This window comes from Hyla sarda, chromosome 7 (genome assembly GCF_029499605.1).
Source record: "Hyla sarda isolate aHylSar1 chromosome 7, aHylSar1.hap1, whole genome shotgun sequence".
NCBI classification, from domain to species: Eukaryota; Metazoa; Chordata; class Amphibia; order Anura; family Hylidae; genus Hyla; species Hyla sarda.
The window spans coordinates 179,584,819-179,603,573 of NC_079195.1; the positions used below are offsets into that span (position 1 = coordinate 179,584,819).

Consider the following 18,755-nt stretch of genomic DNA (forward strand, 5'->3'; position numbering starts at 1 on the left):
AATATATCATCAAATATATCATTTTCCTTACAAGCAGAGAGTTTCAAAGTTAGAAAAATTCTAAATTTTCATGACATTTTCATGGATCCTGATCTGAGGAAGGGAGGGATCCTCCAGAAACGCGTAATCTTGTCCATTTTATTGTTTTTTGTAATAAAATGTCCTGCTGAGCACTTTCCTATTACCTTTGGCATCCACCTCATCTGTCTACAAGAGTCTGCAGCGCCATACCTGAGGGTTTTTTCCTGCTCTACTTCTAATATTGACTCCCAGGACGACTTGTTTCCTCCTGCAACCCATCGGCATAGCAGCGACTCGCACTACATTACCCAGATTATATCGTGGGTGATATGCTTTTTTGCATAGATCTCAAGGTGAGCGGCCATCTATAAGCCCCGTGGGGTTGCCCCCCCCCACTCACCACCCGATCTATTGAGGGTAAATACACGAGGCGCCGTCCGTCGGTCCTTTCTTTTCTTTTCTCTACAGATTCATGACATTTTGGGATTTTTCACCAATAAAGGATGCAAGTAACGAAAAAAAAAATTACCACTATGTTAAAGTAGAATATGTCACAAAAAAACTATCTCAGAATCAGAAGAAAAGGTAAAAGCATCCCAGAGTTATTATTTGTCCTTAAGGTGAAAAAGGGCAGAGTCCTTAAGGGGTTAAGTAATGTTGCTATGCACTGTAACCAAGGAAGGTACCAGTGACCATGTGACCTACAGGGTGACCTATGGGACCCCTCCTGAGTCTCCCCCTTATAAACCCTGGGTGGAGCTAGTTCAAGCTCTTTGAGTCTTTGCTGCACAGACTGTAATTTGTTGTAGTTTTTTTACTTTGTTTTTCCGATATCGAGTGATGGAGCGGAGTGTTAGTATAGCATGTGGTACGGTGTAAAGCTTAGGGAAACTGTGCTGTATATTGTACTGTCATGCTTTGTGCGATTGTAATTTATTGTATGATATGTAATGACGACTGAATGACGAATAAAGCTCTTTCAATACCTTTGCTGAGATTCAGTACAGTCAAGTCCTGAGAGAGTGTCTGGTGTCCTGAGGAGGCCAAAAGCCAACCACGCAGCCACAAATCCACTACCCCACAGGTGAATGTCAAAACCTGGTAAGCTACAAACGGGGTGAAGTCAGTCCCAGTCAAGATCAGTCTGTATACAGTCAGTGTTGGCCTGCATCAAATTGTCCAAGTCCACTACAAGTCCCAGCAAGCCCTAAGGTCTCTGAAGTCACTGGTCACCTCCGTGGGCCTGGCAAAGCTGTTAAGACTGTTACCTCTGTCTGACTCCGCTGCCATCTTTCCGTAACTTGGCGTCTGAGTCATTATTTTCCCCAGTGCCTATCCCAGGATCCAGCGGTATACCTTCGGTTGGTGTAGAGGTTAAACCATGCCCTGGCATCACGAACACAAGCGATTAATGCCCTCTGTCCCTAGGGTAATTCCATCTGCCCTCATCACACCCTCACCACAATAAACTATGTGGCGATTTATCAGAAGGGGATTGCAAGTGAAAAATACAACTCTTCCTGTAAAAATAAACCATCTGCTACATGTTCCACATAAAGAACCTTGTGTTATCTGCTGATGTGCTACAGTAAAGAAACATCATAGATACTACAGCCACACCACACTGTGCCTGTGCCCTCCCCTGTTTGCTGGGTGGCGGATCACATGACATTGACATCATCAAAGGTCCTTTCATAACTGGGAGTTAACTGATTGATCACATGACCATGACATCATGAAAGGTCCTGCATCTCCTAGGATGTAACATCTATAGATAAGTTAGTGATCAGGTATGTGTGACTTGTGTTTATTGTTATCATTTATCGGGATCATTATGTATAACACGTTTATAGTGCATGTAGTATATACTGTGCGGTTTTATAGTTGTATATCAAAGTATTTGTATATCTAGATAGGTGATCTAGTTGTCTATATCAGTGGTCTTCAACCTGTGGACCTCCAGATGTTGCAAAACTACAACTCCCAGCATGCCCGGACAGCCAACGGCTGTCCGGGCATGCTGGGAGTTGTAGTTTTGCAACATCTGGAGGTCCACAGGTTGAATTACCCTAGGGGCAGATGGCATTAACCGCTTGTGTTCGTGATGCCAGGGCGTGGTTTAACCTCTACACTAACCGAAGGTATACCGCTGGATACTGGGCTAGGCACGGGAGAAAATAACGGGAGTTGTAGTTTTGCAACATCTGCAGGTCCGCAGGTTGAGGACCACTGGTCTATATAGTGTGTGTATACAGTAGATATCTATATTGTGTGACTGTATAGCACAGATGTCGTACATAATGCTAGCTTATTATATATCTGTTTGTGTATAGAAATATGATATGGGTTTGTATATATAGCATGTAATATTTACATCATATATCTGAGGTGTGTTTGTATAGTACAGGCTCATTTATACCTCTGCAGCGATAGGTGTGTACTGTATATATATTGTGTGTATGATACATATGTATGTGTACTGTGTGTGCAGTTTATTATGGGGACCAATATAAACATGGAAACAGAAACCTGTGCATCTTTTACAGGAAACAGGTTTTTTTTGTCTGTAAAGGGGTATTCCGGGATTGTTTTTTAATTTGAGTGTGCTACAGGGGATGTAAAGTTAGTGTAGTTCATAATATAGTGTCTGTACCTATGTTTCATGGTGGTCTCGCAATTTTTCTGTGATTTTTACCCTAAGGTTTATTTTTAACAGCATACACAGAGTGTCTTCTCAGGTTTTCCCAGGTTGCAGTGCAGCCCGAGACATTACATCACTAGTCAGGTGATCAGAGGGAGCTTGTCTTTGCTTCAATGGGTGGAGTGACCGCTGGGTGGGAGGAGATTATTCAGCAAGAATTGTAGTTTTGCAACAGCTGAAGTCACCCTGGTTAGAAAACACTGGTCTATTGCATGGAAGGGCTCACATGTGTATTTCAGTGCCATTTTGTAACTTTTGGGGACTTTCAATTCCACACAGTGCACTTTTTGGTAAAAATGACACCTTATATTTATTCTGTAGGTCCATACAATTAAAATCATACCCAACTTACATTTTACATAGACTTTATTCACATCTCGATTAGTGCATCTGAGGCATTGATACATTTTCAGAAGCCCAAAATCGACTGCTCGTGTATCTGTGCTTGGATCGGTACTGGCCCCATTCAATCATTTTTTTTGAAAGTGTCTGACTTTTGACTTGGACTAAAAATCGTAATCTTTGTCAGTTAAATAAGATCACAGGGTTCTCCAAAAATGGCCTGAAAACATATTTCTACCACTGTACAAATCCCAAATCTGACCACACATAGAATACTTCGTACAATTATGGGCACTAGTGCAGAAGACATAGTAAAGCTTGAGTGGGTTTAAAGATGGGCAACCAGTGTTATACATGGAAAGGGGGGACTACAGTACCCAGAAAGAAAATTCCTAAAAAGGCAGATAACCTGTTTATACCATGTTTAAGGTAACCTGTTGTTAATGGCGGCATAACATATGGACAGGCACACTGTTTTTAGTGTCATTACATGGAATTACCTACATGTCTTTGACAAAGTAGAGCTGGGGGTGAGAGGACTACAGTTACCAGAAAGATTATCAGAATTAGGGTTATTTAATTTAGAAAAAATATGGCTTAGGGGCGACCTAATAACTATATATAAATATATCAGGGGGCAATACAGAGATCTATCCCATGATCTATTTATACCCAGGACTGTATCTATAACAAGAGGGCATCCTCTACGCGTTTCGAAACCTTTTCTAGCCTCTTTATCAATGTTAAAATGGCCATTTTAACATTGATAAAAAGGCTAGCAAAGGCCTTGAAATGCGTTTGTTTGCTTTGGCACTTTAATAAATGGACCTTCCTTATATACATCACTGATTGTGAGTATTTCATATGGATTGCGCTGAAGACCCGTGGATTTTTTCCTGCTCTCCCTTGATGTCTCTACTTTCGGCTGACGACTCCTGACTGCTTAAACCTGGGTGGCTGCACCGACTTCATATGCTGTCATAGGTGGTTGTGTCTGGAATACAGCCACAAAAGGTGAGCAAGATTGCCCCTATCCTTCACCCCCAATATTGAAGGGTAAAGTAACACTTCCAGAACTACTATCCCATGAGAAGCTCTTCTGTGCTTTTTTTCCAGACATGTTTACTTATCCCTAAAATTAGAAAAATTGGCTTCTACCTTTTGTAGGTTTCTTTTGCCTTCCTCTTAATCAACACTAAAGGGTAATAGGCCAAACTGGATGGGCGAGAGTTCATTTTCAGTCATTTAGTGTATATATTATTTCATAAGTTCTCCTTTTCTTCTCAGGTTCATTATGGAAGAACATAGGTCTGATCTATTAAGAATGGACAAGAAAAGAAAACATATGGCTGATAGAATACTAAAACTCACTCTACAGATAATCTACCTGCTGACTGGAGAGGTGAGGGATCCTGGATGTCATGTTAGATGTCATGATTTGTATCTCTTCATAAAGCAAGGGCATGTATAAAGTGAGATCTCGGTCTGTCTCTATACATAGGGTTACATAGTTGTGAAGAAGATAACTGAAGACTGTGAAGGGTGGAGCAAGAAGCAGGTCCCTATCACTTTGTCTCCCCCTCACTCACTGATACAGAGGAACAGCTGTCAGATTCTGGAGCTCACCAACAAGATCACTGAGCTGCTGACTAAAGAGGTGAGTACTGCTGGGAATGCTGGGACTTCAGTGTCTCTGCATAATGCAGGTGGTCATGGAGAGTATGAGGCAGATCAGAGCAGAAGACTCACAGAAGACAGCGGAGGCAGGTGGGGGACTTCCGGCTGCCGTGCAGGATGATTGGATCGCCGCGGCAGCGCTGCGGGCGATCCTATCATCCAATTAAGTGACCGCGATGCTGCAGATGCCGTGATCGGTATTGATCACGGCATCTGAGGGGTTAATGGCGGACATCCGCGGGATCGCGGATGTCCGCCATTACCGGCGGGTCCCTGGCTGCGATCAACAGCCGGGACCTGCCGCACATGATCCGAGCATCGCTCCGATGCCCGCGGTTATGCTTAGGACGTAAATGTACGTCCTGGTGCGTTAAGTACCGCATCACCAGGACATACATTTACGTCCTTCGTCGTTAAGGGGTTAAGGCCTCCTTACACATTTTTTATTTGACTATGCTACAGGGGCTACAGTGTAGTTCATAATATAGTGTCTTTACCTGTGTGTGACGGTTTTGGCTCCAGTTGATAAGAAAAAAAAATGTTTTCCAGTGGAGTACCGCTTTAAGGACTCAAATTTATTTTTGCATTTTTGTATTTTCCTCCTCACCTTCTAAAAATCATAACTCTTTTTTATATTTTTATTCACAGACGAGGATGAGGGCTTGTTTTTTGTGTGACCAGTTGTCTTTTTTTTAAACATATGTAGCAAGAAAGAAAAGTAACACGTAGCGACTCACCACTTCTGTAGAATCTTGTTTAATAGTGCTGGTTAGCATACAGCTGGCACAAAACAACGGGAACGGGTGTGCAGGGAGGGCTAGACGTGGCAGGGGGAGCTCGAGACAATGGATCCTATTTCGCGTCCAGTGACGCTTCTTCCGGTCCTAGTGAGCCCAGGTGAGTCCGTATCTTATGCATCCCGCCCCTCTCGGGGGTGGAGCTAATAGATGCGAACAAACAATGTGAACATAAACATATACATAAATGTAACACCTATTATAATGTGATCACGCAGTTAAAAAATATATCAAACAGACCTGTCACAGGTAAGGGGACAGATCATGTCGATCATTCAGACCCAATGCGCCTAAAGCGTTGAGTCGGCTGATCCAATCAATTTCTTTTCTCATGAGAATTTTATTGCGATCTATCCCCTGTCCCTGTATTAATACCCGGTATTAATACAGGGACAGGGGATAGATCGCAATAAAATTCTCATGAGAAAAGAAATTGATTGGATCAGCCGACTCAACGCTTTAGGCGCATTGGGTCTGAATGATCGACATGATCTGTCCCCTTACCTGTGACAGGTCTGTTTGATATATTTTTTAACTGGGTGATCACATTATAATAGGTGTTACATTTATGTATATGTTTATGTTCACATTGTTTGTTCGCATCTATTAGCTCCACCCCCGAGAGGGGCGGGATGCATAAGATACGGACTCACCTGGGCTCACTAGGACCGGAAGAAGCGTCACTGGACGCGAAATAGGATCCATTGTCTCGAGCTCCCCCTGCCACGTCTAGCCCTCCCTGCACACCCGTTCCCATTGTTTTGTGCCAGCTGTATGCTAACCAGCACTATTAAACAAGATTCTACAGAAGTGGTGAGTCGCTACGTGTTACTTTTCTTTCTTGCTACATACGGATACGCTTGCTTTCCATGCACGTTTAGCACCACACTTCACCAGTCAGGAACGGATAGGTCCCATCACCTTGCCACAGCACCGAGAGCCATCAGTCAGCTGTGCCAGGTCTTTCCGCTTTCTTGTTACAGACTTTTTTTTAAACATATTTTATTCAATTTTCTTAGTAGAAAAACAAAGATATAAACAAACATAACAGTCTCGTCAGCGAGACAAAAAACAGGAAAACGAAGGTAAGGCATACAAAGTCAATCATCTGCCCATACAAAGGCCCATGGAACACGTCAGTAAATGCTCGCTTGATAGCAAACACAAAAATCAAGAGTCACAGAAATATAAAACACTCTGTCAGTAAAGGTGAAAGTAAAAAAAGGTGCAAGTTACCAGCGTTCATTGCGTGGGAAGAAGTAAGGCCCCTAATGTATCTCCCAGAGCACCCTGACAATACCATTCTGTGTGAATAAGGGCCTCACTATGCCCTCTATTTCTGATTCTGTATATGCAGAAGTAATAAAGACCTCCCATTTATCGTAAAACTTTTGTGTGCGTGTCATCTTGTGCCGTTCTGTATCTAACCTTTCGACATTGCAAAATAGTTTGAGTTGAGTGAGTAGCATAGTATGGGTAGGGATGGAGGAGGACAACAGGAGGCAAACAGGCAGCGTAAAGTGACCAGAGGGACTACATGTATTAGTTGGGGTATCTTGGGGAGAGTAGGGGAAACCTGTTCTGGAGGATGAAACTGGTAGAAAAGTAGGGAACGCGGTGTGAAAGGAAGTGTTATATCCCATGTATTGTGCATGTAAGCTAGGACCATGTGCCAGTAATCAACTGTAGAAGGACAGGTCCACGCCCCATGCCAAGTGTCTGTTAGTGGAGTAGAGCATTATGAGCAAACCGTGATCCTGTTAGGGAAAGCCGGAGTGGGGAGTATATTGAAGCCGTAAAGGGTTTTATGGTCCAATTTAAAATAAATTTCACGCCATCTCTCATTGATGACACTTTTGCACACCTTATGCAAGCCCTGTAGGATACACTCCAAAATATCTCCATCAGGAATCCAACTGGCCCAAGAGGAAAAAAGGTATCTGGATCAATTTTCAGACAAACTTTTTTAAGGGCTAGATAGAGAGTGGAGATAGTGAGTGTACGAGGATTAGAACCTATGATGTTATCCACCGCGTGCATAGAGGCTTCCTTATCAAGGTTGCACAGTCTATCTTTACAAAGTTAGAAAACCTGATTGAGGGGAAGCAGGTGAGTAGAGGGGAGTTGAAATTTAGTCAGCAGCGCAGAAGGAGAGAGCCAGCTTTTAGTAGAGTGATCCATAAGATCACCCGCTATCCGCAACCTAGAGGGAAGTCCTTGGGGAAAAGCCGTCTCTCCTAGGAGGGGGAAATGTTTGGACATTAGGAACGGGAGGTGGTGCAATCTGCGAACCTCTTTCCAAGCTACCACCGTGTCTCTCAACAGAACTGAGTGTTTCACAGACGGGGGCAACCTTGCAGAAGGCATGTGCAGTAAAGCGTAAAGTCGCTATGGGGACGCCAGAGCACCCTCCAGCCCGTTGATAGCATGGAAGGAAGATCTGTGGATCCAGTCCACTACGAAGCAAAATAGGCAAGCAAGATTATGGCCCCTAAGGTTATATATATGGTAATTGAGACCCTCTTCCTGTTTACCCAGCATGAGCTTCTGTAGTGCAATACGAGGCCTTTTACCATCCCAGATAAATTTAGTAAATGTGGAGTTCAGCAGACGGACATCAACATGACGCAAAAGGAGGGGTAGTGTTTGTAGGGGATATAGGAGGCGTGAAAAGCTGACCATTTTAATTAACTCTCACCGTCCCATAAACGTGAGTGGCAAACCCATCCATTTCCTTAGTTCCGCCTGTATTTTGCCAAAGAGAGGGGGATAGTTCAGCCGCTATAACATGTCTGGTGTTCTGCCCACCCTAATGCCTAAGTAGGTGACCGAGGAGGAAGCAAATTTTAATTCCAAGCCCAGAGACTAATGGCAGCCAGCGTGGGGGAGAAGTGCCCAAGGGAAGTAGTTCGGACTTAGTGACATTTGTCTTGTACCCTGGAAAACTACCGAAAAATTTGAGAAAATCGAGAACCCTCTGTAAAGATTGTCCCGACACATTCATAGATAGCATGATGTCAACCGCGAACATAGTCATCTTAACTGTGTCTGGGCCCACTTTAATGCCCTCATACAGATCGGACGACAATAGGTGTCTAGCTAGCGGCTCTATAGCCAGATCAAAAAGGAGAGGTGAGAGCGGACACCCTTGCCTAGTACCCTTGCAGAGTGAAAAGGGGGCAGAGAGAACCCCGGGGTACTTATTCTCGCCATCAGCTCCCGGTAGACCCCGTTATATAGTCTCTAAAGGCCTCCCTGATTCCAAAGCGAACTTTTAATTAAGTAATTAAATTAAAACTTTTAATGATTTTTTTTTTGGGGGGGGGGGGGAATATGATGTGACAGCAATTTTGGAAAACTTTTTTTTTTTACGTTTATGTTGTTCACCGTACGGGATCATTAACACTATATTTTGATAGTTTGGACATTTACGGATGGGGTGATACTAAATATGTTTATAAATTTTTTTTTTACACTTTTTGGGGGTAAAATGGGAAAAAAGGGACAATTTCAATTTTCATTGAGGGGAGCGGATTTTTCCAATTTTTTTCCTTTTTATTTTTTACTTTTTATTTTAGATTTTTATGTCCCCATGGGGGACTATTTATAGCAATCATTTGATTGCTAATGCTGTTCAGTGCTATGCATAGGGCATAGCAATGATCAGTATTATCGGCGATCTTCTGCTCTGATCAATCTTAGACAAGAGCAGAAGACACCAGGAGACGGCGGGAGGCAGGTGAGGGGACCTCCATCCACCATTATGGATGATCAGATCCCCACGGCAGCACTATGAGCAGATCGCTATGAGCACTATGATCAGATCGATCATCCATTTTTGCTCATGTCTGCCATTACTGGCGGGTCCCTGGCTGCTGATGGCAGCTGGGACCTGCCGTGCATGACACAAGCACCACCCTGATGCTCGCAGTCATGTACAGGACGTGAATGTACATCCTGGTGCGTTAAGTACCACTTCACAGGACGTACATTTACGTCCTGCGTTGTTAAGGGGTTAAAGCAATCTTTGGATTGCTATTACTGTTCAGTGCCATGCATAGGCATAGCATAGATGAGTAATATTGGTGATCTACTTGTCTAGTCTGCCTCTGTGGGCAGACTATACAAGAAGGTCCCTGGATTGGGGAGGAGCAGGTAAGCAAAGCTCCGGACACATTTTTTTACTCATTGGACCCCCATGATTGTGCTGCAGATGGTCCAATTACAAGCATCACAACTGGTTTAGATGCCGTGATCAGTCGCTGGCTGTCCGGGCATGCTGGAAGTTGTAGTTTTGCAACCTTGGTTGGGAAACACTTGGTTAAGTTAATATAAGCATCTATATGGGAGGCACCGGTATGACCTTTGACTAAAACCCACTAGACCCTGTTAAACCCAGTGGGTTCTATCAGGTGCTGTTAATCAGAATATTGCGACCAGTTTTTAGATCAAAGGGGTTGTCTATCATAAAACTTTTACATTGATACTAAGACCATTGAACAGAATTATGTACAGTTTGTAATGTGGACAATAAAGAATCTGCCTGAAGCGTCTGTGAAATCAAGCTTTAGGACCGAGAATAGCCGGAGGAAAAATAGTGTTTGCACCCTCTTTTTCTCCCGCTATTTTCTGATAATGGTGCCCGATGGACCCTATTGACTATAACGGGGTCCATGGGGTCCCGTTATTGGCTGTTATGACCCGTCAAACTGCAAAAAAATAAAAAAAAGGGGAGTTTGACGGCCGTATTTAACGGGGCATACTGGCAATGTGATAGGGGCCTAACATGGTTAAAATAAGATGTGTAAAAAATAGAATAAAGGGCAGTGCAGCTCAATCAATAACTAGCCTGAGGTTAACTGGTATGGTCGGATTACCCCAAGACCACGAAATCGATAGAACATTTTATAATAAAGAAATTACGGTAAATGCCCAGTCCTCAAGGATAGTGAAAAGGAAAAAAGAAGAAAATCGCAAAGGGAAAAAGATTAGAGGTAAAAAGAATAGAGAATAGTAGTTGACAGATATGAAATGGAATAGATATAATAACTCAAATAGTTATGATAGTTGAAATATAAATAAAAAAATAAATAATACCTGCAGAATAAATAGCTTAAAAAAATGATATATATTTATTAAATGAGAATAGTACTGAAACACCTGGGCAGGGCCCTTGCCCAGGTATTAGACAATAGTGCTTTATAAAAAATAGATAAAAATAATTGCCAACCTATATAAAAAAATAGAATGTTCATAAAAAAATTGTAGATAAATAGTCTCAGTATCAGCCAATATCCAGAATCAGTATGGTGATTGTAATCTGATTTAGTAGCCACAAGGATTAGAACTGTTCATCACATACAGCTAGTGTGCTGTAATAGCAGCAAAGTGAAATGTCTATTAGATGTAGCAGATGAGCGATATAGTTTTAACAGTTGTAACATTCACTTGAATTGTAACATTCACTTAGATAGAAGAGAGTCGGTTACTATGAATGTAGATGGTAACAATGTAAGAACGCTCAGAGTGGTACCTTATTAGAAATCTTCGCCGTGTATCTCGGCAGCTGACTGGCTCCGGAGCGGCAGACTCCGGTGACTGGGATAGACCAGCGCCTGCACGGACTCAAGCGATGGCAACCACCAACCTTGAATGGGCATAGAGGTTCCTCCAGGAAAGCGCTGAAGTTGGCACACTGGCTCAGAACCATGCGGTGTTCATCTCTGTATTGTAGAGAGCCGGCATCCAATATCAGAGGGTAAGTGTATGTTCTTGCGCTTGGCACTGTTCGCCCGTCGGTCTCAAGAGCAGCGAGCATCTGGAGGCCGGTGTCCTCGTGGTGTGAATAGCGCGCTATTCGCTGGTGGGCCGCAGATTTGGGTACTGCAGCATTTGCAAGGCGGTATCGGCTGATTAGGTGGCTGATATTAGCAATAGATGGTTATGGCAAATGGTTATGAATCGAGGCTAAACGCATTTCACCACTGTTGTGGTATTCCTTAGTAGCCTTAATAAATTTAAAGGTGCTTCAATTTATTAACACCGCATGGTTCTGAGCCAGTGTGCCAACTTCAGCGCTTTCCTGGAGGAACCTCTATGCCCATTCAAGGTTGGTGGTTGCCCTCGCTTGAGTCCGTGCAGGCGCTGGTCTATCCCAATCAGCGGAGTCTGCCGCTCCGGAGACAGTCAGCTGCCGAGATACACGGCGAAGACTTCTAATAAGGTACCACTCTGAGCGTTCTTACATTGTTACCATCTACATTCATAGTAACCGACTCTCTTCTAAGTGAATGTTACAATTCAAGTGAATGTTACAACTGTTACAACTATATCGCTCATCTGCTACATCTAATAGACATTTCACTTTGCTGCTATTACAGCACACTAGCTGTATGTGATGAACAGTTCTAATCCTTGTGGCTACTAAATCAGATTACAATCACATACTGATTCTGGATATTGGCTGATACTGAGACTATTTATCTACTATTTTTTATGAACATTCTATTTTTTATATAGGTTGGCAATTATTTTTATCTATTTTTTATAAAGCACTATTGTCTAATACCTGGGTAAGGGCCCTGCCCAGGTGTTTCAGTACTATTCTCATTTAATAAATATATATCATTTTTTAAGCTATTTATTCTGCAGGTATTATTCATATTTATTTTTGTTTATATTTCAACTATCATAACTATTTGAGTTATTATATCTATTCCATTTCCTATCTGTCAACTACTATTCTCTATTCTTTTTCCCTTTGCTATTTTCTTTTTTCCTTTTCACTATCCTTGAGGACTGGGCATATAATTTCTTTATTATATCATTTTCTATAAAATAAGATGTGATTGACCATTTTACTTTGTATCTTCATATGTTTCAGGTTCCTGTAAGGTGTCAGGATGTCGCTGTCTATTTCTCCATGGAGGAGTGGGAGTATTTAGAAGATCACAAGGATCAATATAAGAACATTATCATGGAGAATAACCAAACTGTTTTATCATCTGGTAAGACGAGACTTTCCTGTTCTCTAACTGTAATGTTTTGTTCACATAACATGGCTTTTGAAGCATTTAGTTTTGTAAAACAAAAAACAAAAAGTAGATAATACAGAGCTGAAAAGTCTTAGGGTATCTTTACTTGGTGCGGGAAAAATTTTGTGAAAAATTTGAGCAAACCCAAAGTGACTGCGCCATGTGAATATACAGTGGTCCCTCAAGTTACAATATTAATTGGTTCCAGGACGACCATTGTAGGTTGAAACCATTGTATGTTGAGACCAGAACTCTATGGAAACTTGGTAATTGGTTCTAAAGGCACCAAAATGTCATCCAAAAATAGGAAAAAGTGAGAATTAAAGAAAAATAAGTAGATACCTAATATAGATAAAGCAAATCCTTACATATAAAAGTAAGAAAGATCTGCTGGGGGCTGTAAATCACTGTCTATGTCAGTGTTTCCCAATCAGGGTGCCTCCATCTGTTGCAAAACTACAACTCCCAGCATGCCCGGACAGCCTTTGGCTGTCCGGGCATGCTGGGAGTTGTAGTTTTGCAACAGCTGGGGCCACCCTGCTTGGGAAACACTGGTCTATGTAGAAGACAGGAGCTTCTTCAGGGTCCTGTAAGTAAAAAAGTAATGGAGTCACCCTCACCTGGAGCAGCTAACCCTGGTACAGGTAAAGTGTACAGAACATGTAATACCTCCCTGTACTGTAGGGGGCGCTACCAGAAACCAGTCAGTGCATACACTTCAGTAATACAGGTAAAGAGTAGTACAGAACATGTAATACCTCCCTGTACTGTAGGGGGCGCTACCAGACACCAGTCAGTGCATACACTTCAGTACTACAGGTAAAGAGTACAGAACATGTAATACCTCCCTGTACTGTAGGGGGCGCTACCAGACACCAGTCAGTGCATACACTTCAGTAATACAGGTAAAGAGTACAGAACATGTAATACCTCCCTGTACTATAGGAGGAGCTACCAGACACCAGTCAGTGCATACGCTTCAGTAATTCAGGGGTTTTACCAGTGAATGCCCATTCTGATTGGTCGTTTCTTCCGGCCATTGACACGTTTCGCAGATCTGGACTGTCTGTACATTGTATGTTGAGTCTGGTTTCAACTTACGATGGTCCAGAAAAGACCATTGTATGTTGAAACTATTGTATGTTGAGGCCATTGTAAGTTGAGGGATCACTGTACTCAAATACTTCCTGAATTTAGACTAAAAAAGCTGCCGCTCTGAGGACAAAAATGCCCTTTTCATGTAAAAACTATATGGGGGAGATTTCTCATAACCCGTGCAGAGGAAAATTTACCCAGTTTCCCAGAGCAACCAATCAGAACACTTCTTTAACCCCTTGCCACAAAACGCCATTTATAAACGGTGCTGCGGTACAGGAGGGTTATGAAGTGAGCTCAGGAGCTGAGCTCGCATGATACCCGCACGGTCCTCACTGCTAATCAGCAGCCAGGAGCCGTGGCTAATGCCAGACATCGCCGTTCAGGCAGATGTCCGGCATTAACTCTTTAGACGCATTGATCAAAGTTCATCGCCGCATCTAAAGTGAAAGTAAAAGCTTCCCGGCAGCTCAGTTGGGCTGAACAAAAAAAAGTCAATAAAGATGATTTAACCCCTTCCCTAATAAAAGTTAGAATCACCCCTCTTTTCCCATAAAAAATAAAAATAAAACTATGTAAATAAAAATAAACATATGTGGTATCGCCGCACGTGTAAATGTCCAAAGTATAAAAATATATTGTTAATTAAACCGCACGGTCAATGGCGTACGTGCAAAATAATTCCAAAGTCCAAAATAGCATATTTTTGGTCACTTTTTATACCATAAAAAAATGAATAAAAAACGATCACAAAGTCAAATCAAAACAAACTTGGTACTGATAAAAACTTCAGATCACGGTGCAAAAAATGAGCCCTCATACCGGCCCGTACATGGAAAAGTAGAAAAGTTATAGGCGTCAGAAGATGACAATTTTAAACGTATACATTTTCCTGCATGTAGTTATGATTATTTTCAGAAGTACGACAAAATCAAACCTATATAAGTAGGGTATCATATGGACCTACAGAATAAAGATAAGCTGCCATTTTTACCAGAAAGCCCCCAAAACTTACAAAATTGCATTTTTTTCTTCCATTTTGTCGCACAATGATTTTTTTCCCGTTTCGCCATAGATTTTTGGGTAAAATGACTGATCTCATTACAAAGTAGTATTGGTGGCGCCAAAAATAAGCCATCATATGGATTTTTAGGTGCAAAATTGAAAGAGTTATGATTTTTAAAAGGTAAGGAGGAGAACACGAAAGTACAAAAACGAAAAAACGCTGAGCCCTTCAGGGGTTAATTTCTAACAAGGTCTCTGCAAAATAAAAGAAGCGATCTGATTGATTGCTATGGGCAACTGGGCAAATTTTCCTCTGCACAGGTATTGATAAATCTCCCCCATGTGTGTGTCTTCTACAGATGAGTCCTGGAAGCAAGAAACACCAGTGATATGTACGTATGCTAATGATTATCTAGAGGAAAATCAGAATGTCCCACAGGATCCTCAGGTAGATGGAGTTACTAAATGCTTTATATGATTGTTTGATCTTAGATCATTAGGGGTGAATTCACATGTACAGTATTCTGCACACATTTGATGCTGTAGAGTTCAATGTAAACTAAATGATTGAACACAGCATTAAATTTGCAGCTTCAAATTTGCACAGGATTCTGTTCATGTAAATCCTCCATAAGGGTCAGTTCACACATCCATATTTTTGCTGCAGATTTTACTACCCATTGCAGTCAATGAGCAACTAATTTGCAGAAAAATATGGAATGTGTGAAGTGACCCTAAAGGAGGTTCCCAACAAAGGACATCCACTGGATAAGTGAGGGTGCATGCACACCACGTTTTCACTCTACGGGTCCCGGATCCGGCGGGGGGAGGGGAAAACCGTGCGCTCCCGTTCCGTAGTATACTACGTTTTGAGGTCCGGTCAGAAAACCGGATACGGGTCAAAACGGTGACTCTGGCCGGCTCATTAAAGTCAATGGATTAGGGCGTCGGTCCGGCTGGGGTACGGGAGCGCACGGTTTTCCCCTCCCCCAGCCGGATCTGGCACCTGCAGAGTGAAAACGGGGTGTGCATGCACCCTAATAGATGTATGATCACTGGGGACTCCACCCCTAGCTGTTTCTGTCAGTCCTGTCAGTCCCTCATGACGTCACGCCCCACCCCCTCAATGCAAGTCTATGGGAGGGGGCGTGACGGCTGTCACGCCCCCTCCCATAGACTTGCATTGAGGGAGCGGGGCGGCATGAGGGGGTAGGGCTATGACATCACAAGCTCCCTGCGCCGGCTCCAGCGTTTGGAACAGTTTGTTCCAAACGCTAAGCAGCAGAGTTACCCTTTAAATGTACCTCCATGGTAGTTCAGTGAGAAGGAACAGGAGACTCGTGACCCATGTTATCTAATTAAAAGAAATTGGGGGTATATTATTTCACTACTTATTTCATTACTTCATCTGGTGAAGATATATAGTGATGTCATCAAATGTTTTGTTATCATAGTAGGTGGCTGTTACAACTCCAAGAGTCCCATACATTTTTGGTGCACTTTTTGACGCCAGTGTCAGAGTTAGATCATGAAGGAAGGGAACATACACAGGAACAACTACTCCTCCTGTTTTTTTTAAATGCATGTCATTTGTTCTATATGTACTGAATTAGGTTACAAATCTGAGTGATATAAAAATAGAAGACATGAGAGAAGAGGATACTTATAAAGATGAAAATATTTCTACAGATATCAACATCGGTAAGTGGTAAATTATTATAGAGAATCTGTTATCAGAATATCACTTATTGTTCTTTACATATTACATGTCACTATGTCTATGAGAAGAATCCTGGCATTAAAGGGGTACTCCGGTGGAATTTTTTTTTTTTTTTTTTAAATCAACTGGTGCCAGAAAGTTAAACAGATTTGTAAATGACTTCTATTAAAAAATCTTAATCCTTCCAGTACTTATTAGCTGCTGAATACTACAGAGGAAATTCTTTTCTTTTTGGACCACAGTGCTGACATCTCTGTCCATTTTAGGAACTGTCCACAGCAGGATATGTTTGCTATGGGGATTTTCTCCTACTCTGGACAGTTCTTAAAATGGACAGAGATGTCAGCAGAGAGCACTGTGCTCGTGATTCCGCAGAGAGCTCTGTGTTCCAAAAAGAAAATAATTTCCTCTGTAGCATTCAGCAGCTAATAAGTACTGGAAGGATTAAGATTTTGTAATAGAAGTAATTTACAAATATGTTTAACTTTCTGGCACCAGTTGATTTAAAAAAATAAAAAAAGTTTTCCACCCCTTTCCACCATTTTTAATTTTACATTGGAAGGTAAAACTCAATATTAAAGAAGAACTATTGTGCAGAAAAATGTATCCCCTATCCAAAGGATAGGGGATAAGTGTCAGATTGCTGGGGGTCCCATCGTTTGGACCCCCTGTGATCTAAAACTTATCCCCTGTCCTTGAATTGGAGGATACATTTTCCTGCACAATAGTACTCCTTTAAGCTAGTGGATGGGATCCACAGGATTGCTTCATTCACAGCTCCTATCTTCCCCGATCCCCTATCAAAGCATGCTCACAGCACTCCTTCATGAAAGTCAATTAATCATTTTCTGACTTTTCTAGTGAATGGGAATCTGTCAACTCTATATAGTGCTCAAGGGCAGATAGCCAATAGGGAATAATACCTGTCTCTTATCTAATGGCTATTTGCAAAGTCATAAAATAATGTTTTCCTTCCAAGCTCAAGTGTCATATGCATGCTTTGTTTTAGTGTACAAAAATAAAAAAACAAGCCCTCACATAGTTCTATAGACAGGAAAAAGCTTTTGTATATAAATATGGTATTGCCGTGATTGCAGGTTTCATGTACAGTGTATGTTGTAAATATGAAATACTCCAAAAGTTTTATTTTTTTCAGCTTGTCATTACATTTTATGGTAAAATGAAACGTGACCTTAAAGGGGTATTCCGGATTTATACATCTTATCCCCTTATACCCCTGTAAAAAGTGCATTTGGCCATGCAAAAAACAGGTTCACATACAGCTCCATGTACACAGTAAAAAGTTTTATCTATATAAGTCTGAATATCTAGAATGAATGCACTTCATAATTGGATGTATTCGGATGTATGTGTGTCTTCTACAGCTGGAATGAACAATCCACCTCAGAGGTGTCTCAGCCCAATGCATTCTCAGGATTATCCAGGGGAAAATAAGAATATCCATCAGGATTTTAAGGTAGATGAACTTGGTTTTTGTGATAGTTGGTTCCCAAACTGTCTTAGTAACTGTACTGTGTTTATTCCATATGTGGGGAAATAGGTTAAACAATTGTCTAATATCAAAGATGAAGATATAGCAGAGGAGGAATCAGTAGGGACATCTGTGGTTGTAACCTCACTGTATAAGGACTTTCCTACAGATATCAGCACAGGTGAGTGATTAATGAAGTGTGACTGTCATTTGAACCTTTTTAGTTGAGGACTTCCAGGAGTAGTGGGTTTCAGCGGCGCTGACCATGTGTAGACACGTCAGGTGAGTGGGAGAAGGGTTTATTTAAATCAATGCTGACATTGTGTTAAATAAACCCTTCTCCCCCTCACCTGACGTGTCTACACATGGTCAGCGCCACTGAAACCCACTACTCCTGAAAGTCCTCTCCTGGTACCGTTCACTTGGCTGGGAAGACTGCAGACCGGGCCTCATACTCACCCATGCTGACCATTGTTGTGTGTGAGCTCACACAACCGCCTTTGGTAAGGGTTAATCCAATATCGTGTTCTGAACCTTAAACCGGCGGTTTCACACTATGGAGCGCTATCTCTTTTCTCTTTATTTGAACAATTTTGACATGTGTCTATGACATGTCAAAAGTTTCTCATCATTGGGGGTCCAGGTGCCCCATGGATGCAAAGAACAGGACTTATCATGGTAAAAATTAGATAAAATAGACCAATGCTTACGCATTTTGTTCAAGATTTTAGAACTATGTGGGGCATTTATCCAAACTGACATCTTTGCCGCTTGTCTAAATGAACACCCCGTCTGCTCACAGGCTCGCAGGATTTATATAGAGGTGCACGCTTTTACATAAGTCTCCATGCATGTTCTGCTCTGAGCTGGG

General features: G+C 41.9%; 1 protein-coding gene across 3 annotated transcripts in view; it reads left to right on the forward strand.

Annotated features, from left to right (window-relative positions):
* LOC130282793 (oocyte zinc finger protein XlCOF7.1-like) overlaps nt 1-18,755 on the forward strand; it is a 35,072-nt gene that overhangs the window by 10,008 nt on the left and 6,309 nt on the right. Inside the window, exons 1-8 of one of the 3 annotated variants that reach the window (XM_056531535.1) lie at nt 1,745-1,811; nt 4,352-4,466; nt 4,566-4,721; nt 12,422-12,545; nt 15,032-15,120; nt 16,286-16,373; nt 17,778-17,869; nt 17,954-18,065. In XM_056531535.1, coding sequence (XP_056387510.1) covers nt 4,359-4,466; nt 4,566-4,721; nt 12,422-12,545; nt 15,032-15,120; nt 16,286-16,373; nt 17,778-17,869; nt 17,954-18,065 — 769 coding nt within the window. In that variant the 5' untranslated portion in view covers nt 1,745-1,811; nt 4,352-4,358. Of the gene's footprint in view, nt 1-1,744; nt 1,812-3,720; nt 4,079-4,351; nt 4,467-4,565; nt 4,722-12,421; nt 12,546-15,031; nt 15,121-16,285; nt 16,374-17,777; nt 17,870-17,953; nt 18,066-18,755 lie in introns of those variants that run through there. The other 2 variants (XM_056531536.1, XM_056531534.1) reach the window with 2 other exon arrangements.